Consider the following 24,471-nt stretch of genomic DNA (forward strand, 5'->3'; position numbering starts at 1 on the left):
TTGATTGAAGACAGACACGTTTTTCCATCAGGGCAACCTTTTAATCTGAGAAGACATATTTAAAAACCACTTCATAAGGCCATTTTGGAACTGTCTTTTTCATATTCATCATTGAAGTAATTTGTGACACTCTTTCCATTCAGCACAGCTTACAACAATAGTATTCTAATTTACTCATGTATACTCATGTATATTCACTTCACCACCAAAGTCAGTCAGACTTTCTCCAGTCCTGTATGTCTGACTTTTTGTGCCATTATGATGCTTAACTATTGTCATCATACATATCAACCGGGTGTGCATTTGGCAAGGATATTCTCTCACACACACACACACACACACCTAAACGAGGGGGACGCACACACACTGACTGGCCATGCTGCTGTTTGATTGGTTGGTGGGATAGTCTACCTTGTGTGCTTCAGAACATAACATGTGTTATATTCAGATAGCTTTGACATTCCAACTCTCATAGTTTTGGATTAAACATAACACCACCTCTCACCCACACACCTCTGTGTTTCTGACCATGCCTTCCTAAATGTAATTGTGGCCAAAATGTTAAAATTGTACCATAAAGAGATTCAAAATAAAGAAATCAAGAGGCCAGAATATCTACAAAACAAACTAAAATATAACATTTTTATCTGGCTGTAATCATACGAAATACTGTAAAAAACAAAATGCTTAGTTTTACTACAAATGGTATCAAGGCAAAAAAAACAATCAAAACAGTCCTCAATTTCAAACCCCCCCAAGATACATCATACATATTTCTATTAACAATCAGACATTACTATAGAATATCTATAATAATACCATCTATAAATAAACCACCCCCCAGAATTTGATTTCTTGGAATTGTCCAAGTACATTAGAATTTAAGGACAAGGCACTATGACAGCGATGTGGGCTCTGGGTTATAAATGACCCTTCTGAGAACAGATCAAGGATAATCTTAACATCCCCTAGTCCTAACCTTAACCATTAGTGTCAAAAAGCCCCATTGTCTAGGGGCAACTTCATCCAACTCCAGGACGTAGAGATCGGTTTGGAATTGTTTTAAGAGCGCAAAGTTTTCCCTGTGTGCTCAAATAAATAAGCCCCTCCCACCCTAAACCCATTTGGCTAGACATCTTTATAAAGGTTTTTCTAGCATTCGATTGACAGAAAACATTGCGAACATCAAAAGGACAATCATTTAAAACTACAAACAGAGAATTTGAATAATGTATCAATAAAAAACATTGAGTGTACATTCCACAAAGAGGCTTGTGCTGTATTTATGATTCAGAATTTCTATTTTCTTTGTGGCTTTCGACATCCTCAGTGATGTCACTTCAGCTGTCTGTCAGAGAGGATCATCACATTGGATGAATATTCCATCGAGATCTATGACAGGCTGAAGCAGCCTTCAATCAAAACAAGCGACCAGTCTAACTCACATTAACAGTTTGTCACAAAGCAAAATAAACTATATCATCTGACCCAATAATTCTTAAAGATTTTTTTTGACATTTATATAAAACAATTAAATAAAGCTTTGGTTTTTTAGAAAACTAAAATGAAATTATAGTGGTTGAGGCATCATCACTGCAGACTAACTAATTAATGACTACTGTGGAGTGGGGATCCATTGTGATTGATCCATCCATATGATGGAGCAGGAAGTCTTGAACCACAGAGTGCCACGATTGGTCACCAGTCCATATGCTCCCTCTCAGGCCCCATACTGATTGGTTAAAAAGCCTTACTTCCTTCCAGGATTATATTTTATTGCATAAATTCTCCATGTGTTAATGTACCAAAACAAATCATATTTTTATATAAGTGTTATAGAGAGCTTAGTACCCAGCAGTCATAATAGCATTTATGTTATACAGTCTATGGCTCACAGAGAGGCCGAGGTAAGGTTTTCCCATTCCAACACTGATCAACATCCAATATGAAAGATTGGCAGATAAAGATGGCCAGTTGCACTATAAGGATAGGAAGGTAATTGAAATACCAGTGAGCCAACACACTTCTATTCCACTATCGACTCCATATTGACCATTGTGTGGGTGCATTTTAGTGAACATCCATCTTGAAGCCCCTCAGAGTAAGAAAATTAGAATCTGTCCAGTGGAACAATCTTCTTTCTATCATTGGCCGGTGCGGACGTCTGTCACTCAAACCGATATCTCATAGGTTGTCCCTCCGACGCCAGTCACCTTTTTCACCCCGCCCCCTGGTTTAGATGTACTGTGATTGGCCAAGCCTGGGCGAGATGTGGATCTGATTGGAAAGTCGTGGGAAGAGGGGGGGGGTAAGGATGCAGATGGGGTGACGGAGTGAGAGAGAAGAGGTGAGTAGATCTGAGTCAAAAATAGACTGTAATAACAAGACTTATGACTAGGTTACAAGAGTAGAAGGCTCATTGGGGTGGAGGAAAAGGGCACAGAACAGACAGGAGTGAGAAGACAGTAGCAGTAGACACAATTCAAACAGATATACATCCCACTACAGTTACACCTGAGCATAGTTCTTATACACATTAAAAACACACTCCAGCAGAAAAACTTACTGATACCAAGAGGAGAAAAAGACTCACACAGATCAGGGAGGAAGAGGAGGAGTACGAAGAGTACCAGGCTTGTGGCTCATATCTCTACTCACTGTGGAGCCTGGGTCCCTCCGATTCCGCCCCCTCCCATTGGCCGAGCCTTGTGCTGGAGCCCTGCTTCTCGGGTGTAGGAGAGAGACTGCCCCAGGGAGGGGCCTCGGAGCGGGGGACACAGGGGGGTCAGGGGAACAGGCACGGGGGGAGGATGGGGAGGGCTGTTCAGAGACGGGAGGAAGGGGGCGAGAGGAGGAGGCACGGAGGTGTGGGTGTCTGATGTCCTGGAGGAGGAGGTGCGGTGTCTCGGGGTGGGCAGTGTGTGGGGGAGTCGTCGGCAGGGGCAGGCTGATGGCGCGAAGGTACGCCCTGTGGGGGGAGGAGAAAGAGGCAGAGCCCTGGAGCAGCTGGCCCTCTCTCTGCTGGGCCATCTGTGCAGAGAGGAAGGGCGAGGTGTACCCCTGCAGGGGCGCATCCCCGACCCCGGGGGCCGGCAAGGAGAAGGTCATCGCTGGGGGAAACGCTGCGGGGGTGTAGGGCTTCTGGGGGGACAGCTCATGAGCAGCCGATTCAAACTCTGGGCTCTCGGACGGTGTCAGCAGGCTGTCGTAGGACAGGCTGCCATTCCGAGGTGTCTGATTGGCCAGGCTCTTGTAGCTGGTGTCGGTGGTGCCCTCTGATTGGAGCGTGCCCAGAGTATTGTGGTGCGTGTGGGCAGAGCGCATGCTGGAGGAGAGGGAGCCACCGGTGGACAAGACAAGAGATGATGGGTAGGAAGTGTACGACCGCCCCCCTAGGGAGTAGCCGGAGATGCCCCCCGAGACGCCACCACCCGTCCCGTTCGTTCCCCCGGGGACCTCGCCCCTTTCCCTTCCCCCCTTATGCACCCCCACACCTATTATCGACCCCCCATCAAGGGTGCTGGGCTCAGACCGATAGCTGGGCTGGCAACTCGACTGGAGGATGGAGGGAGAGTCCAGACTGTCCCCATGAATCATCTGGAGAGAGAGAGGGAGAGGTGGTGAAGGTAATGATAGGAGAGAAGAGCAGTAAGCAACAGTGAAGGTAAAATGAAGAGCGTGAAGGAGGATGGGAACGTATGTTACAAAGGGATTACTTTGTGGAGACATTCCTCAACAGAAGACAACATAGAAATTTGTACAGATCACAGTTTCTACAGAGAGCCAGTAGGGGATGATGAAGGTCTACTGGTGCATCACATTACCAAGAACACTCACCCTGCAAAATAACATTAGCGCCACAAGAACAGAAACATAGAAATCTATAAAAAATACCGGCATTCATGTAAATGCAGAGTCGGGGGGAGGGGGGGGGTCACAAGCATACACCTTTTTACAGACATAAATGGGGACACACACGACACTAACAGACTTACTGATCAACTGATGGCCACTGAGTGATCAATTCAGAGTAAAAACAAAAAAAGAGGGGGATGGAGTTAAACACAAAGGAAAGAAGAAAGGCTCGGACCTCAGAAAGGGGTCTCTGCTAGTCCCACCTGGATGCCCTAGGCTTAATCCCACCCAGCCTTCTATAGCTGAACTATCAACTGATTTAGGAGAAGATTATAAACTAAAGGAGTAGAGCTTTGTCATCTCAGGGAATGGATCTCACGATGTCGGTCATCTCAAATGTTAAAGGTCTGGACTGCGTAAGAAACGTGTGAGTATGTCTACACACTCCTCTCCATATGCATTTGGACAGGGTAGCTAAATTGTTACATTTGTCTCTATACTCCAGCATTATGGATTTGAGAATAAAGGGTTCATATGAGGCGACAGTACAGAACTTTCATTTGAGGGTGTAACTGACAGTTAACCTGTAAGTCTATGTCGTTGTTTTTTGTTTGAATTGGTTACGTGTTCACTATGCAGGGGAAATGACAAGCGGAACTACGTGACTAAGAACTGTTGTAACGGGGATCTTCTGATGACCAGGTGGCGAATCGCATCTCTGCATGTCTGGCAGACATATCAGTGTGGATAACGGATCACCACCTCAAGCTGAACCTCGGCAAGACGGAGCTGCTCTTCCTCCCGGGGAATGACTGCCCGTTCCATGATCTCGCCATCACGGTTGACAACTCCATTGTGTCCTCCTCCCAGAGCGCTAAGAACCTTGGCGTGATCCTGGACAACACCCTGTCGTTCTCAACTAACATCAAGGCGGTGGCCCGTTCCTGTAGGTTCATGCTCTACAACATCCGCAGAGTACGACCCTGCCTCACACAGGAAGCGGCGCAGGTCCTAATCCAGGCACTTGTCATCTCCCGTCTGGATTACTGCAACTCGCTGTTGGCTGGGCTCCCTGCCTGTGCCATTAAACCCTACAACTCATCCAGAACGCCGCAGCCCGTCTGGTGTTCAACCTTCCCAAGTTCTCTCACGTCACCCCGTTCCTCCGCTCTCTCCACTGGCTTCCAGTTGAAGCTCGCATCCGCTACAAGACCATGGTGCTTGCCTACGGAGCTGTGAGGGGAACGGCACCGCAGTACCTCCAGGCTCTGATCAGGCCCTACACCCAAACAAGGGCACTGCGTTCATCCACCTCTGGCCTGCTCGCCTCCCTACCACTGAGGAAGTACAGTTCCCGCTCAGCCCAGTCAAAACTGTTCGCTGCTCTGGCCCCCAATGGTGGAACAAACTCCCTCACGACGCCAGGACAGCGGAGTCAATCACCACCTTCCGGAGACACCTGAAACCCCACCTCTTTAAGGAATACCTAGGATAGGATAAAGTTATCCTTCTCACCCCCCTTAAATGATTTAGATGCACTATTGTAAAGTGGCTGTTCCACTGGATGTCATTAGGTGAATTCACCAATTTGTAAGTCGCTCTGGATAAGAGCGTCTGCCAAATGACTTAAATGTATCATTATTGTAGCAACACACCTTTGAAGGGAAGGCAATCCCACACTGTGTTAGCTAGGTTTTTCGTGTCTTCGGGTGTAGTTCGTAAAGGTTCAAGTGTGTATGTTAGGATGGTAACGTTATAATAATAATTAAGGATGAAGCGTGAATTTATGCCAGGAATAAGAAGCGTGAAGTTTTGGATTTCCTCCCTTCTGTAATAAGCAGCCAATGAGGTATTTTTCCTTTATTCATGTGTTTAATCTGATACTGTTATATATCCGGCTAAACTGTTTTTATGTATGTAAGCACTTCAGAGTTATATCAAGCTAATAAGTCACTCGTAAGATAAGGTTGTAAGAGTGTGCTTAACTGTATTTTTTATTTACTTTATAGTTCTCACGGAACTGACTAAAACTACAGAATAATTCTGACTAAAACTACAGAATAAAGCCACCAGTTAAAATCAAGGAACGGTTGTGCTTGTGGTTACCGGAGGGAGCTATAGAGGGTATTTTCATACATATCTTTTTTTTTACCATTTAGAAATTAATGTACTTCATATAATTTTAAGAAATCATAAGTAGTTGGACAAAACTCACTTATAGTGTATTAAAGTAGTCTAAAGTATATTTGGCCCATATTCCTTGGACACTGACTTCATCAAGCGTGTGACGCTACAAACTTGTTGGATGCATTTACACCTTGTTTTGGTTGTGTTTCAGATTATGTTTTGTCCAATAGCAAGTGAATTGGCAATAAAGAGCTTTCATTTCTAAACGGTAAAACAGTTATGTATGAAAATACCCTCAAATAAAAAAGGTGGCATTTTGTACTGCCGCTTCATATTAAAACATATTTATTGCAAATCCCAAAATGCTGGAGTACAGAGCCAAACTAAACGTTTTAGCTTCAGCGTCCAAATACATACAGAGTAGGGCCAGGATCGCGATACTCGTTAGTATCGTGGCAAGGAAACAAAACACAAAGCGGATTTAACTTCTTTAGGAAAACAGCCCTAATATTGGAAACAAACATCATTATGTTGTAAACCAGAGTCACATGTATTTATTTTCCAAACTATAGCACACAATATTTTACATCCAGCAGGTTTTTAAAGGACCAAAGAGTGGTCTGCTTCGTGTTTTAATTTTTGCCATGGAAAATATATTGTGATAGTGCTATCGTCACAGCCCTAATATGGAGGGGAATGTATGCATGTGTATGTCTGTGTGCATGCGTGCGTACCTTGTTTGGGTGTGTCAGAGCTGTGTGGTTCATCTGTGGGCTGCTATAGGCCGGCCGGTACTTGTACATAGATGGAGTGGGCGGACCGTCAGACAGCAAGCTGCTCTCTGATTGGAGGAAAAAACCAACAGTGTTTAAAAACTACACAACGCCGTGGGATACGGGAGTGCTTGTGTGTGTTCACTGCTCACCCTCGGTGTCAGCGCGGGGCAGACCAGGGTAGCGGAGCTCCGGTTTGGGAGGAGGTGGAGGCTCTGCATCAGCTGACTGGTTCTCCATCTGCTCTAAACTGCTCTTAGACTGACAGGGACAGGAAGGAACAAGACTGTTCATACACACAAGTGAAGGCTAAGAGTTTATTGTGTGTGTGTGTGTGTACCCTGGTGCTGTGGCAGTCGTTCTGGATCCCGTTGTCCAGGACTTTGGCTTCTAGCTGGTCCTCTGAGAGAGGAGGGCGGAGGAAGGGAGGCTGCACCTCCGCTGTCTGTTTGCCCCGCCACCGCCCCACATACCTGACAGAGACAGCAAAACACACATGAATGACTTCCCTGAAACATACACCAACTTCATACTACATTACACAGTAGAAATATTATTATATAGATATTTAGTTAACCACCATAACAGTGAGGCTATACTGAGTTCCTTACCCCTGAGGGTCTTGTTCAACCATAAGCTGCAACAGCAGAGGAAATGAGGAGGCATGAAGGAGAGACGGTCGCTAACCTGGGAGCCTGAGCGCTACAGAGCAAGTGTGAGATGTTCCTCAGACAGCCATTGGTGAAAGGGTTAACGCCGCCCCTAAACTTCCCTGTGACCTAGAGAGAGAGAGAGATGGTCTATTTTTAGATCATGTCAACCCTCTCAGAGGAAAACACACCAAGACCCACACAGACAGACGTACCTGCTCGTTAGTGGTCCTACCCCGAGCTACCAGTACCATGTGGAAACCAGTAAGACCTGCTACTGGGATGAAGAAGAGGCCAGCAACACACATTGTAGCCATACTGGGAACACACAGTTAAGGACACCAACACCAGCGCAACAATTAGCGCGCGCCAGTGTGTGTGTGTCAATAAGGATACGTGACAGCGGCGTGAACCCTGTCCAGCTGGTGCTGGTGGTGGAGGACGTAGAGCAGGCCGAAGCCGAACACACCCATGATGTGGATCGTCAGGGACAACAGGAACAGGAAAAAGTGACGGTAGTTCCTGCGCCCAATACAGTTGTTGACCCATGGGCAGTGGTGGTCAAAGTCCTGCCAGGTCACACACAGGTCAAAACAGTCACAAAAAGGTCAATAGAGGAAAAAAATACAAATTATAATCAAATAACTGATGTTTCTCTGACATTTCTACTGTTGCCACGGACAACATGTTACAACACAGTTGTCACCCGTTATACCACCTGTAGTGTGAGCTAGGTGGCAGTCTGTAGAAGTACAGGTCTGTGTGTGTGTTTACCTCCACACAGTTGTCACACACAGAGCAGTGTGAACAGCGGGGCGGTCTGTAGAAGCGGCAGCTGGAACACCACTTCATCCGGACCTGAATGCCCTTGATATCCACTGTCTTATAGAGCGGAGCGCGGAAATCATCCTCTTTATCCTCATCCTCTTCCGCTGTGAACACACACGCACAAACCTTACACACTTTCTTCACACCTAAGTCATTTATCTTTAACACTCTCCTTACCTCTGGGAAAGACCCCTGGGTCCATAAAGGTGGCCATGCAGAAGTTGGCGAGGGTGAAGAGGAAGACCACAGCGTTGTAGATGGGAACGACGGAGGAGACATGCTCTGACAACCACGGACACCTGGAGGGAGAGAGGGATGGGGGGAAAGAGAGATACAGAGATATAACATGGAATCTAATGTCTGTGTGTGTGTTTGTGTGTGTGTGTGTGTGTGCGTGTGTGCCTTACTCACGTGAAGCAGAAGAAGAGTGTGGTGGAGGCGACCAGAAAGGTGGTTGCCGCGGAGACGGGTACATATCGGCTGGGGTGGAACCGACGGGGAGAAGAAGAGGCGGGGCCACCCACTTCTCCCCCTAGCCCCCCACTACTAAAACCCGGCATCAGAGGGAGAGAGAAAGAGAGAGGTAGAAGGGGTATATCTAAAGAGAAGGGTGGTGGACGGGTCAGAGAGAACACCTCGGTGTCCGTATGGGATAAGGGAGCATGATGGTAGAAGGGAAGGATCTTAGGGACCAGCACTTGTAATATTACACAAAGCAGCAGTTTGGGAGAAACATCTTAGAGAAAGCTAGCCAGACATTTGCACTTCAGCCAATAAAACCACTTAAAAACTAAAATAATGATTTTATAGTAAAGTCTACACCTTTGTTTACATGCGTGTAGAACTTTGCAGGTATATATTAGACTATATAACTTTACACATCTTAAAAACGTTACACTATGATACAAAAATAATATATGGCTTCATGTAATCTTATTTGGTTCAACAATATAAATAAAATCAACAAAATCTATCCTGTGTAGCGCAACAAAGACCCACAAGGACACACAACGAACTGCTTGAACAACCACTTTCTGACCTGGTGAGACAACAAACCAACCCTCCACAGGCATTGAACACTAACTTGCTATTACTCCTCAGCTATTACTCCTCAGCTATTACTCAGTGCTTGAGTGTTAACAGTTGTCCATTTACAGATTCTGGTAAGGGAAATGTGGGGCAGAAATGAGGAGGTAGTAACAGGACATCCTATGAAACCGCAGAACAGGGTTCTCTAGCAGAGCAGTGACCATCGACTGAACTCTGGTCTTAGAAAAGGTGTATCTAGGCACTGAAATGTGTGTTTGTGAGATAGCGAAAAGTGCGACAGAATGCTTGCAAAGGGGAGAGTTCAGGGCTCTATATCCTGCGGAGGCAGCAGCGGTTGAGACAAACAAAAATCTCAACTTTAAGCCAGTCTTAAAGCTGCCCAGCAAAAATCCACTTGCAGCTTTTTCAAACATTAAAACTTGTACACAAAAGCTATTTAAAATGTTGTATCCACTATTTCAGTACTCCGTCAATATGAAAGAATGGTGAGATCAGTCTTGTTGGGTCAACTGGACTTAGCTGTTTATCTAGCGGTTTTGTTCAGTCTGTGACAATGCAGGTCAAATCAATTCATCCCAAACAGAGCCTAAATCTGTGTCGCCATGGTGTCGCCGTAAACATGCCTCTTTTCCCATGATCCCTCTGAAATGGAGCCACGCAGAAAGAAGAATAAGCCACTCAGACAACTGCAGGTCCTCTTCTTTCTCACCCTCTTTACTTCTTCGCACACACTCAAGTGTTCTGTCACACACCGTCGTTGTCTAAGAGGCCAATCGGAGGGCACCTCCTGAAACAGAAAGTAATGGAGAGTATGTTACACAACTACTAGATTACATCAATAACATTAACCAACACCACAAACTTCAACCATTAGTAATTACACACAAACCTCACACCACCACTAACACAAATGAAGCCATTAAAAACATAGTAGTGGTGCAAGGTATGACAATAATTCTTTACATACTGTAGCTAGTTGTTGCAAGCCAGAGCAGAATTGTACATGTCTAGGGAGTGGCAGGTTGTGTGTTGAAACCTGACCATTTCGTCAACTCTACTCCATTTTACAACACTGACTAAAAAGGGTGTGTCTAAAAGCATCTTTCTTCCTTACACACAAACACAACCTTTCTCTCTCACACACACACACACACACACACACACACACACACACACACACAACAGAACCCCCTATCCACACAGATCTCATGAAACACCTGAGGGAAAAGTCCAGTTCCATTAGAACACTGAAATCAGATCTTAGGTAATAGAGAGCAATAGTAATGGCGTGTTTTTGTAGGCCCTAACGGAGGCGAACTCTGCCATGGCTTGTTGGCCAAAGCCTACAAAGCCTGGTAAACACAGTCTTAGGAGATCTTATAGATTTTGTTCTGAGAATCTTCATCAGCTGACATCACTTTTTGCAAATTTTGATGCAGAAGCACATAAAAGCTTCATAATTCATACATGTCATGTTAACTGTCTGATATTATCTCATAGAACAAAATGAACACAACCATGAGGTTTCATTTCCATTTTTTCTAGGACTACAAACTGGCTTATAGGTGCATTTTATGGTATAATACTATCGTAGATAGCTTAAGGAAAATTGAAGATTGGAGGCAGTCTGGGGAGCCTGTCAGTCAACCAGTGTGGCCATTTTAATAAAATCGTAATCGTAATACTGACGGAGGATATTTCATCGACCAGCCATTTTAATAAAATGGCTGCCAGTCAGACCCCATTTAGTCAACTAGTTGATTGTTCAGTCGATAGGCTGTTGGTCAAGCAGTAGCAACAATTTATTTTTGAATTTCATGGTGTACAAGACACCAGTCTGATTGGCGCCTGTCTGAGTGGACTGACCCATTGTGTAGGCCGTGGGGATGGCACAGTCCATCACTAAGACATGTGCTACTGAAATTGTATATGGTTATATTACGTAAAAACAATGGTGCAACACTAATAAAAATGATATTTTATAACAAATGCGCCTTCTCCCGCATTGGATAGCGGTCATTCTGAACGAATCAGTGCGCTGTTGAATTGGCGCCTAGTCCATGTTGCTATGTGCATAATAGCAACGTTAACCAGTATATTGATGTTGAGAACAATGTGGCGGAGGCAGCAGCTGAGTTAGGAGAAGAGAAAACAGCACTTGCCTTAATTGTCTTAGCATAGTGAGGAGAGAGGAAACCCCAACTTAATTAGGTCTATAATCAATAGCCTAACTGTTTATATATCCTGGCTTTATAAAACTTTAAGCATCAGCAACCACATGTCGGATAAACAATTATACAAATTTGTCTGTTTTTCCATCTTTTCTATGCTGTAAAAGCTTTACACTTTTGTTGTTGTTTGTGAGAGCAAAATTAAAAGATTGTTCTAATACTTTTATTGCATCAAATGGTTGTTTAATGCAACAGAAGAGAGTATTTGGTTAACTATTGTGTGTGTGTGTTCTACTGAGGATGGGCCTCTGGGAGATAAATATCCTCCGTCAGTATTACAATGTCTTTTGGGTGATAAAAACTAAAGAGCATTCCAGAGCATGAGTTAATGTTTCTGTTCTATACTGTACCAGGGAGAGATGGTTCCAGTTTGGAGTCGGAGGGACAGACACTGGTCTCTATACAATCAAAACTGTTGACACAGCAGATACTGTCTACTATGTATTACAGGTATCTTTCATACAAATCTTAACCTTGTGACCCATCACGTAGGTTGAAAGGCTATAAAAAGACCTTTGTACTTTTGTCTCGGGGCTCTCAACTAATCATCTTAGCGTTATTTATCGACCAGCCATTGCTATTGCAAACCTCTCACTAATAAAGATTAAGTATAAATCTGACTTGTGTGATAGGTTTGTCTCTCCTGATTTGATAATACAGAAATTAACCACCACATTTGGCAACGAGGATGGGATGTGTATCTTCACTTGGTGACCGTTTCTGACGACCTGGGTAAATCGTGCATGAGGGCTCCCTCAAACTTGGGATCTCAGGGAGACCACACTTCTGCAATGAAGCAGATGGCCCACCTTTGATCTGAGAGGCAGCGAGGCGAATGGATACCACATCTCAAACGTAATTTAAAAAAATGTTTTAAAGGAGGTGAGCGAACCACACTTGAACAGGTTTTTAGAAAAGCCTCTGTTACGTTGGCTCTGAGTGTGTATTCCTGTGTGAGGGGGGCACCTTGGAGGCATAAGCAGGGCAGAGTCAGTGGAGGATGATCTGAGAGTTAGTCGACTCAAAGACACCGATCATTGGTCAGTTGCGGGCGACCTGGAGCGGTCCTGACACGGAATTGATTACAGTGGGGATTGGTGCGGTCTGTAGGGGTGTGGGGCCAGGGTGACTGTGGGAACTGTGTGAAGCACGGTACCTGGTGAAACCCTATTGGAAGAAGGACCTCATTCTGAAAAGTGTCTGTGAGGCCTAAGTGATCCTCAGAAGTGGTGAATTCCAATTCTTTTAAATTGTGCTTGCCAGGTATGCCCTGGGTTTGGTCATTCAGCATTAAATATCTAGAATCTGTGTGAACGAGTTAAGACCATTTATGATATTGTATAAGAGAGTAAGGGACACCTGTACTTGTTTTAAACCTGTACCCCATTTTAGAAGTATTGAAAGATGTAAATGTAGGAGTTGATTTATCCTAGGAACTAACCATGAGATAGAAATTAGAAAATATTCCTGCAGGTTAAAATATTGTTTTTCAACAACTAATTGATTAGGTATGTTTGGGAATAGTATTGTGTGACTGTGATATGCAAGTTGTGTGAATGTGGAATAATCTGAAGCTTGGATAGTAATATGCTTAATCAGATGATTGAATTTTGAATAATAAGCTTTGATATAACGTTGTCTTGGGGTTCCGTTCCTTCACTGCCCATTATAGAATATCCCGGGGTGGTATTGAGAGCGGGATGATATCTTAGAAAGCAGAGGAAGGTCTATAGTCCTGAGAGGCTTCATTTTGCCGTGGTCTCTGGGAGGTTAGAGAACCTTTGAGGATCCCATGGTCTTTTTCCTGGGAAACAAAAGCTTAAAATGTTTTGGTTCTGCATGCAGAGAGCTATGGAAAAAGCAAATGGAATGGTTGTCGTGAGTACCTAAGAATTTCTTACGTTTTATATGGTTTCTGTGAATATATGAAAATATGATAAATTGTATGTGTATATAATAGATTACTAGAGATTTGATAAAGTAATACTGGGAATAATTAGATACAATTTTAACCACCCATTCGTAGACTAACGTAAGTTGTAGTTTTTTTTACCCCCCTTTTTCGTGGTATCCAATGGTAGTAGTTACTGTCTTGTCTCATTGCTGCAACTCCCGTACGGGGTCGGGAGAGGCGAAGGTCGAGAGGCATACGTCCTCCGAAACCCAACCAAGCTGCACTGCTTCTTGACACAATACACATCCAACCCGGAAGCCAGCCCCACCAATGTGTCGGAGGAAACACCGTACACCTAGCGACCTGGTCAACGTGCACTGCGCCCGGCCCGCCACAAGAGTTGCTAGTGCGCGATGAGAAAAGAATATCCCTGCCGGCCAACCCCTCCATAACCCGGATGATGCTGGGCCAATTGTGCGAGCCCCATGGGCCTTCCGATCGCGGCCGGCTGCGACAGAGCCTGGGCTAGAACCCAGAACCTCTGGTGGCACCTGGGAGGCCCTATGGTATCTATCAAACGAATTATCATTGCTTGATGTAGTAAAGTAATTGAAATACTTGGCACGAGAAAACAATCTAGTTTTATTAAAAAGCACAAGATGTGTTTAGTAGTCAATGAATGTTGAGTTAACTCTTTGACTGCTAATCTATTCCTTTGGCATGTGAGAATCTTTCCATAGAAATGCTTGGACGTTTAATTAGGGCTATTTTCTGGGAATTGTGTCGTTGGTATGGGTCGGATTTTACGACTACAGACAATTGTAAATTGGGTTATTTGCGGGGTTTCTTCGTCATTTCAATAGCATTGGGTCTATGGTATTGACTAAAATCTGGGTTTCTGATTGGAATTCAACTATTGGTATGTTTTGCCTGGAAAGATACGGCCGCTAGTGTTTGTTTAAGATATAAACTGAACGTTTTAACAGCTTGCTAAATTCGAATTGAAAGACTAATTTATTCAACATAAATAGCGAGGCAATTTCGATGTAACACATTGTCTGTTGCCTAAATGGTCTGCTGGAATAACATATTGAGAATGGAGTCGTATTTAAATAACTGAATCAAAGAAGAGACAGTTAACTAAATCTAATGAATTCTAATAATAGCAGATAGGTAATTGCAAGAGTTGTGCCCACCGAAATGTGTTTTTTATTCTTATGGGTTGACTGTTGTATTTTATAAATTTGCCGCATTACATGTTATTTTTAAGCCGAAAGAGAAGAGAAAGTTGTAAAGTTTGTTTTTAATCTTACGATAGAAATAAGCGCCGAACGTTGTTGAAGTATATATAATCCATTTTTTCCTACTGGTAAGAATTGGAGTGTTAGTTATAGTGGCTATATCGGGCTGTAAGGGATTCAGGTCTGAATAGTTGAATCGGAAACTTGTTGTGATAGTTTCTAAATATTGTTGCTTGGTTTTATTGTTGTTTGGTTTTATTGTTTAGGGAACACAAGTGAATTTGAGCAGGAAGTTAATGTATTCTAACATTATAATCTGTTTCCATTACGTGGTACAATGTCCGGTCATTAAAGTGGATTGCAGTTTGAGTTTGATTTTTACATGGACAGTGCACATTAATCACAGTTGTGTGTGTCTAATGGCAGGGTATTCCAGACATGGGAAGCTCTCACAGAGAAAACAGATTGACTAAAGGTGCTTTTCCTTAAGGGAACTATACAGTCACCTCTCATGGTAGACCTTGTGGTTTGGGTTTTCTGTTTAACAAAAGTACTGTGGAGTGGAGTGGAGGGGGAGCCTGGCCATTTAGAATCTTGAATACAAGACATGCGTCAGTGGATTGCAAAAGATTTTTCCAATTTAGGAGCTCATGCTTTCTGAGAATGTAACAGTGATAATAGCTATTGGGCTTCCTATCAAGCACTTTGAGAGCCTGTTTGCAGACAGACTGAATGGGTTTTAATGTTGTAAAGCAAACTTGGGCCCAACTAGTCAAGTAGTATAATAAGTGGGGGAGTATCAGATTTGAAGTACAGTTTTACTACCTCTGTCGTCAAACAATTTCGTATGTATTGGAAATGAACTAGGTTGGATTTGGTTATTTGAGTTACCTTTTTCATTTGCTTTTTAAAATAGGAGGTTGGAATCAAGTATGATAACGTGGTACTTAAAATTGGCTACCACCTGGAGCTTTTCCCCTGACACAGACATCTGGCTCAGTGGCATCAGTTGTCCTCTTTGTGAGGAACATGCAGACTTTTTTTTTTTTTTTTTTTTTTTTTTTTTTTTTTTTTTACATTGAGATGCAAACATGAGTCCCTGAGCCACTTTGTCACCTGGACCATTACAGTAGTGAGTTCTTGTGTAGCTTGTTGTTTGCTCTTTGCATGCACATATATCACTGTATCATCTGCATACATTGGAACTTCAGACCCTGTACAGACAGAAGGTACATCATTAAAGCTGGACAGTATTGACCTTTGGGGCATGCCAACATCGTAGCCAAGAGTGGGAAAAAGTTAGTTTGGACTATTATGCTGATGAGACAGCACCACATTTTTTAAAGGTTTTAGATTTGTTAAACAACAGGTTTATATTTTTACTAACTTCATGAAAACAGGTTGAAATGATTGGATTACTGGAAAGGGGTTGTGGGTTTCATTATTGGTTATTGTTTATTTTAGCTGTCAATTTCACTTACTGAAACGCTGGATTATCTGATGTGCTTTGAGAAGGATTCTTTCTTCCGGGACTGATGGAAGTCACCTACAGTATATATGTTAAGGGAGACGTAGGAGAACACATCTCTAACAACTTTTTATTAAATATCATGGATTCCTTACGCTGAGTTATTTACTACAGAGGGGGAAACAATCACATTTAGATGGGTAACAGGAACAATCTAAGGCGAAACAGCTATCACATATTTGTTGGAAATTGGTCTAGTAACGATACCAGGATAATTATGTCTAAGGGTAGCGCATGTTAGATTAAGCACATATAAACATTGAGGAAGTTTAAAACTAATGATTAGTGATTTGAGGGAGTACAGTGGACTTATCATTATTATCAGGTTTTGTTTGTAGTTAAAACTTTTGGTTTGCTGAATCGGTGTAGTAGAGTGAATGCTGACAAAATGTTTTGTGTTTTTTTCCGGAAAAATTTGGGTTTTATTGTCTCTCTTTGAAATGTTTCCTGGGGCTATAATCTTGGGAAGAGTGAGTGAGATTAAGGCTGTAAAATACCAAATGATAAGGCCTGGCCATTTTTTGTTTGTTTTTACCTTAAGGTTTGCAAATCCCCACACACAAAACACTTGACTATTTGTTGGTGTTTTTAAAATACTATGTTTGATGTGTGTTCTATTTCCTTCGGTTTTAGTGAGTTTTCCATTTGTTTTCGTGCCAAGGTATCTTAAAGGCGCACAGAAGTTTTTAATTTTCTGAGTTTGAATTAAACACAAATTATTTTGATAAAAAAGGAATGTACTGGAAACCTGCGAAACAACATGTATGAAATGTTTTTCATTAATTTGAGTAATATAGTAAGAAACACTTCTTTGAAGGGTTTGTATGACCTCGGTCATGACTGTCCATTGTGGTTTGATCACCCTCATTGGAAATCCATTTGGACAATGAATTTAAGGTCATTTGTAATACTGATTTAAAGGTATTTTGTAATATTGATAATTATGATGAGGTTTATAGTTCTTAGCCATATTTGTAATTTGGACCAATGTGAAGAAGGAGAGGGTGTTGCCTTTGACTAAGGGTAGGCTGCCTTAAGTTTATTTTCCTATGACCATATGGGCACAATTATTTTTTTCTTTATGGAGTTCTTAAAAGAGTAGTGATTTTAATTTGACTTGTTTTTTGTAATTTGGTTTAATTTTTTTGACCAGTAGTGTTTATTTACACATTACTCATATGGAGAGTTGTGTCACAAATGGGGGAGGGAACAGTCATCTGAGGTTTTGGATTGAAATTTACACACCTTGAGTGATGTGTAGGAGTGTATGAAGTGATGTGTGAAGGAGTGTATTGTGGCGTTGTTTGTTCTGTTCTATTCCCGATGGGTTCGAGGTCTAACTTCCTGATCCCGTGGCTCTGCGATAAAGTTGACAGTGTGATGGGGAGTATAAGCCAAATTGAAAGAATAATGTGTTGTTATTCTCTTTGACATATGTTTAGAAATTTGTATTAAGAAGTGGTAAAATTAATAATTTATCATACAGATTAATGAACTGAACTAAACTGTTGTTCTGATCCGTCCTCTCGAGGTAAATCATGAAAAGTGACATCACATGGTATCTTAATGCATGGAAGAGATAATTGGACAGAACAGTGCGTGTACCTCAAACCCCCCTCGAACTGGCTGAAGAAGAGCGACAAAAGGTGTTCAATACGGCCCTGTCCACGCCACTTCTACCGAGAGAAATGAGTCCAAGCCAGAAACCGGTGTACAGCAGCCATTCTAAGCTATCAACTGCTTTTCTCTCATTACTTTTCTCAGGAGTGTGAGAGGAGTCAACATGGAGTGGGCATAGGGAGAAATCTGTTCTCTTATGTTTCTGGTAGACGAAAGGACAAGACATAAATGGGTGGTAAAGGTGATGGCGGCTCAGGTGAGACATTATCATGGCCATCCACTGTAAAGCTATCTGAAGTCAACGAAAAGGACGCCAGAAGAATACATTTCACTTTAACCAGGAGTCACACTACCTGGATTTGTCTAACAAGCTATGCTAATTTTAGTTTCTGGGATGGAAATAGTAATTTCCACCATACCATGCTGATCCATTGGAGTGTGATGGATAACTAAAGCTTATTTTTATTAAACTCCATTGTTGCATGCACTGCACTATGCATTAAATATGTGTTTTTCAATGTCTTTGAAGATATAGCTTTGAATCTCAAACTGTATGCATTTTTTGTTTTTCTTCATGGGTTCGTGCAGGTGACTGTGTATCATAACCTATGCAGACAAATTGCGAGTGTGCTTAGAAAATATGTTGGAGGTTGAAATGGGAGACAGTGCTAAGTTTTTTGGAAGGAGGCTGAGGCAGTGCTATAGCAGCTGGTCACGTGCAGGAACCCATACAATATTACCGGTATCTTTCATACAAATCTTAACCTTGTCACCCATTCTATATATCTGTTGTTCATCATGTAGGTTGAAAGGGGTGTATCTTGGCTATAAATACCTTTGTACTTTTGTCTCGGGGTTCTCAACAAATCATCTAAGTGTGATTCGTCAACCAGCCATTGCTATTGCAAAGCTCTCACTAATAAAGATTCAGTTTAAGTATAACTCTGACCTGTGTGATAGGTTTGTCTCTCCTCAATTGATAATACAGAAATTAACCACCATGTGTTATTATTACTTATAATTTATTTTAGTGTTGTTTACACTCTTCACTTCAATACTTATATAGGCTACTGTATCTATCAATCAATCAATCATTCATCTGTACATGTCATCACACAGCATATGAGTCATTCATGTTTTGAAATGCAATCAAGCATGTTATAAAATAATGCGACCCTTGAATAATTAGCGTAAACAATAAGTAAACTGTTTCATTTCGGAAATTGCATTCACAAATGAATGTAACTGTTTAGTCTTTGCTGTAATAAAGGCTTTACAAAAGTATATAAGACTCTCTGGTAGGCTCATCATTTCTTTGGTGTTGTTTACATTATTCCAATCAGAAAAATGACTTTGTAATCATGGCACACAGCACTTCCTCCTTTTTCTTTATCTCCAATATTTAACATAACTAGTCAAATTTATTCCAAAACATCCGACTTCCCCTTTAGCATGAGCTCGTAAATCAGTAAACATTACCCCGTTTCGGGTTTATTGGTCAGGTCCTCTGCATCCATTTTGCTGTCATGTGTTCAGAGTTTGTTATAACCAATTTATTGATGTGATTATATGCTATAGGTCAGGCACTATTGGTCACGTGCATGCAATGCATACACGTGTCAGTTAAGGATCAGACCGACCCCCCCCAATTCTCGCCTAGAATGAAATATCCAAATCGAACTGCCTGTAGCTCAGGACCTGAAGCAAGAATATGCATATTCTTGATACAATTTGAAAGGAAACAATTTGAAGTTTGAGGAAATGTGAAATTAATGTAGGAGAATATAACACATTAGATCTGGTAGATATTTCATATTTGAAATGCAAGAGAAAGGTCAAAATATAATATTGAAGTTTAGGTGCAATTTAGATTTTGGCCACTAGACAGCAGCTGTGTATGTGCAATGTTTGATTTTGATACAGTGAAGCATTGCAATACTGCACAGTGTTTTGTATCAAGTCTGCCTGAATGTGCTGAATTGGTCAATTGATACATTTAAGTAAATAACTATACAGTTTACACAAAAAATATATGGTAATACAAAATATTAGTTTAAACACCCCCAGGAATGTACATGATGGATCATTAGCTTATACATTAACTCTCACACGTCAAGATGGCCAGGTGGGGTGGGTGTGGAGCAAGAGACAGGAGAGGCAAGAGACAGCAGGGGTTCAAACTGTAGAACCCAGTTCCTACATGTGAACATAAAAGTAGATTTTATCAAACAAAACTATGCTACATTTTATCTCTGGGACCCTCAGGATGACAAATCAGAGCAAGATTACTGAATGTAAGTCCATTATTTACCTCCAGAGGTGAATGTATCAAACCAGTTGCCGTGATAAGCTATTTAGACTTTTACTTTGTGTGAAAGCTGAAAGGTCTAAAAACTATTTTGTTAAAATAGGTTAAACGTCTCTCTGCTGAACACACACACATGCATACTGATGCCACAAACTCACTGACTACATGACACTGCTGTTACTGTCCATCTATCCTGTTGCCTAGTGAGTTCACCCCTACCCTACCTATAAGTACATACAGTTCACCTTCACGTTGCTACATTACAGCCTCATTCTAAAATGGATTAAAAAAAAATCCTTAATCTACACACACACAATACCCCATAATAACAAAACAAAAACAGGTTTAGAGTTCTTTTGCAAATGTATTAAAAGTACAAAACAGAAATAAGTATTCAGACCCTTTGCTAGGAGACTCAAAATTGAGCTCATGTGCATCCCGTTTCCATTGATCATCCTTGAGATGTTTCTACAACTTGGTTGGAGTCCACCTGTGGTAAATTCAATTGATTGGACCTGATTTAGAAAGGCACACACCTGTCTATGTAAGGTCCCACAGTTGACAGTGTATGTCAGAACAAAAACCAAGCCATGAGGTGGAAGGAATTGTCCATAGAGCTCCGAGACAAGATTGTGAAGCTGCACAGATCTGGGGAAGGGTACAAAAAAATGTCTGCAGCGTTAAAGGTCCCCAAGAACAAAGAGGCCGCCGTCATTCTTAAATGGAAGAAGTTTGGAACCACCAAGACTCTTTCTAGAGCTGGCAGCCTGGCCAAACTGAGCAATCGGGTGAGAAGGGCCTTGGTCAGGGAGGTGACCAAGAACCCGATGGTCACTCTGGCAAAGCTCCAGAGTTCCTCTGTGGAGATGTGAGAACCTTCCAGAAGGACAACCATCTCTGCGGCACTCCACTAGTCAGGTCTTTATGGTAGTGGCCAGATAGAAGCCACTCCTCAGTAAAAGACACAAAAGCCTGCTTGGAGTTCGCCAAGAATGTCAAGTGTCACATCTGGAGCAAGCCTGGCACCATCCCTACGGTGAAGCATGGTGGTGGCAGCATCATGCTGTGTGGATGTTTTTCAGTGGCATGGACTGGGAGATTAGTCAGGATCGAGGAAAAGATGAAAGGAGCAAAGTACAGAGATCCTTGATGAAAACCTGCTCCAGAGTGCTCAGGACCTCAGACTGGAGGCAAATGTTCACCTTCCAACAGGACTACGACCCTAAGCACACAGCCAAGATGGTGTAGGAGTGGCTTCAGGACAAGTCTCCATGTCCTTGACTGGCCCAGCCAGAGTTCAGACTTGAACCCAATCGAACATCTCTGGAGAGACCTGAAAATAGCTGTGCAGCAACGCTCCCCATCCAACCTGAGAGCTTGAGGGCCTGCAGAGAAGAATGGGAGAAACTCCCCAAATACAGGTGTGCCAAGCTTGTAGCATCATACCCTCGAGGCTGTAATTGCTGCCAAAGGTGATTTATTCCTCGAGTCACTATTTATATTATCTTTAACTCTGCATTGTTGGAAAAGGACCCGTAAGTAAGCATTTCACTGTTCGTAAATAAAATGTGTAGACTAAGCATGTGACAAATAAAACGCATTTGATTGGCTTGACGTGTTGCGAGGCATCACTGATTTACCCAGGGTTCTGACCCCTCTTTAGCTCAATTCTGCCATGAAAGCTGGTTTGCAACAAGGCTAGGCTGTATGCACCAATTAATTATGGAGATATGGCCAAGTGAATCTAGTCCAATATGGCCACATGCAGCTGGTTGGCAGCCATAATATAAATGGCTGTCAGGGAGGTAATGGACAAAATCAGTGATGCACTATAGCCAAAATTACTTTTTTGACATGGCCTAGCAGTGTGTGAAATCAGTCAACCATTTTTTTCACGTAGTCGCTGTCTGTGATTCAACCCCCAATCACGGCCGGATGTGATGCAGCTTAGATTCGAACCAGGTACTGCAGTGACCCCTCTTGCACACTCAGGAGCCCTTATGGTCAGAAACCATCATGGCGGTGGCCCGTTCCTGTAGGTTCATGCTCTACAACATCCGCAGAGTACGACCCTGCCTCACACAGGAAGCGGCGCAGGTCCTAATCCAGGCACTTGTCATCTTCCGTCTGGATTACTGCAACTCGCTGTTGGCTGGGCTCCCTGCCTGTGCCATTAAACCCCTACAACTCATCCAGAACGCCGCAGCCCGTCTGGTGTTCAACCTTCCCAAGTTCTCTCACGTCACCCCGCTCCTCCGCTCTCTCCACTGGCTTCCAGTTGAAGCTCGCATCCGCTACAAGACCATGGTGCTTGCCTACGGAGCTGTGAGGGGAACGGCACCGCAGTACCTCCAGGCTCTGATCAGGCCCTACACCCAAACAAGGGCACTGCGTTCATCCACCTCTGGCCTGCTCGCCTCCCTACCACTGAGGAAGTACAGCTCCCGCTCAGCCCAGTCAAAACTGTTCGCTCTGGCCCCCCAATGGTGGAACAAACTCCCTCACGACGCCAGGACAGCGGAGTCAATCACCACCTTCCGGAGACACCTGAAACCCCACCTCTTCAAGGAATACCTAGGATAGGATAAGTAATCCTTCTCACCCCCCCCCCCCCCCCTTAAATGATTTAGATGCACTATTGTAAAGTGGCTATTCCACTGGATGTCAGAAGGTGAATTCGCCAATTTGTAAGTCGCTCTGGATAAGAGCGTCTGCTAAATGACTTAAACGTAAATGTAATGTAAATAGTCTATAATTTGTGTGGTTTATTTAGTAGGTAGATATCATTAAACAATATCAAAATGAGTAATGTTAACATCCTATTTTTCTTCTAACAGAATATCCAAATGACAGCAGCCATTTTATTAAAATGGTCACCCCGGTTGAATGATAGGCTTCCCAGACTGCCTCCAACCTTTAAAATGTTCCTTAAGGTATTTAGTATTTGTGTACCAAGTTCGCTAATTGTATCATAAAATGCACGATTGAGTATATTTTGTTCTTATGCGCTGAACTATAATGGAACCTGAGCACCACAATCTTCAACCCAGCTCGTTGGCGAAAAACTCTACACCCCTTATGACAGAGGTGCAAAGGTACATACCGATACAATCAACACCTGACATACAAATACAAAATCTGTATATAATCTATTCAAAGTGAAAACCGCCCATATTAGCCCTACCTTCTCTACACAGGCTGTTTGTATCTGTGAAAGAAAGGCTGCTGGAGGTTGATGAACGAGGGTATGTGCCCCACTCAATTAGCAGACGACTAATAATCTTTGTAACACACAGTAAATCTCCCCTTCAATGGTTGTTAATCCGGAAATCTCCCCGTTCAGAGTACCCCGACTCTACTCCAGTCAGTGTCAGGCCATTGTCACGTTAGCGAGCAAGCAATATTTTTTAGCATTGCCGTACACCCGACCATAATCAAATTTCCAAACATACTGACTGCGAGTGACGTCGAGTCTGACAGACAGCACCTCTCTTCTATCAAGTCTGTTCGATTATATGTTCCATCAATGTGAAACACAGCTAGATAACGTTGGACTCAGCCGTGTATGCTAGGTAACTAGCTATCAAGATATTGTACTTGTCCAAACCTGCAAATGTAACAAAATGACAAGAGGCTAATATAACGTATTGAGAGCCGTTGTGAAACTGCAAGAAATCCAATGCACTAACGTTAGCTAGCTAGCTAACGTAAACCAAGGCAGGGTAAGTTTGTTTGATCACCGCTTGAGACAGTACAACTATAAACTGTCAGTTAAATTAGCTACTTAGATATTATTGGAAGAAGCAGTACACCAAACAAGTCATACCTGACGTCCAGGGCTGATGTTTTCAAGTACTTAAGAGTGCGTTTCGGTCCCGAGGCTAGTTGGCTAATTGCTAGGCCAATGTTGGAATCCCGGAACTGCCCTCGCTCCATTAATTTGGGACATTTGTCCAATCAGTGATTGAGATTAGCGTCATTCCCGGTGAGTCTGCGCTCCTTGTTCTATCTGTGGAGTCGGTGTGGCCTTGGGCGGGGATTACAGACATATTTTGAAAGCTTTCAACATGCCAGAGGTCGCTCGGGACAGTGGTCCCGTTATCTAAAGCAGGTTACAGCTTTGCAAAAGAGGCACATCTACAATAGTCTGTCTGAGTAGCAGGCTGTATAGCTATCATTCCACTCCTATCATTTGCGAGAGACTGGCCTTTCAACGTTTAATATCTAGCTATGCATCCTGATTTCCAACGGATTTGCTCATTGGTTGTTGGAAATAACATTAATAGTTTACATGGCAACACGTGGAGCCTAGAAAATAGAATTAGCATTACAAAGCCCCCCCCCCCCACACACACACACACACAAA

At 42.8% G+C, this 24,471-nt stretch overlaps 1 protein-coding gene across 1 annotated transcript; it reads right to left on the reverse strand.

The window, feature by feature from the left end:
- Positions 1-19: 19 nt before the first annotated feature.
- LOC135526408 (palmitoyltransferase ZDHHC5-B-like) lies at positions 20-24,135 on the reverse strand. Its single transcript, XM_064954762.1, is given in 13 exon segments — positions 20-2,277; positions 2,659-2,793; positions 2,795-3,597; positions 6,717-6,823; positions 6,908-7,016; positions 7,096-7,228; positions 7,443-7,534; positions 7,621-7,723; positions 7,802-7,974; positions 8,180-8,337; positions 8,411-8,532; positions 8,645-10,070; positions 23,932-24,135. Coding segments are annotated over 12 exon segments (2,190 nt in total). The 5' UTR covers positions 8,794-10,070; positions 23,932-24,135; the 3' UTR covers positions 20-2,171.
- Between the last annotated feature and the right edge of the window lie 336 nt (positions 24,136-24,471).

The sequence above is a fragment of the Oncorhynchus masou genome, chromosome 32 (genome assembly GCF_036934945.1).
Source record: "Oncorhynchus masou masou isolate Uvic2021 chromosome 32, UVic_Omas_1.1, whole genome shotgun sequence".
Taxonomy (NCBI): domain Eukaryota; kingdom Metazoa; phylum Chordata; class Actinopteri; order Salmoniformes; family Salmonidae; genus Oncorhynchus; species Oncorhynchus masou.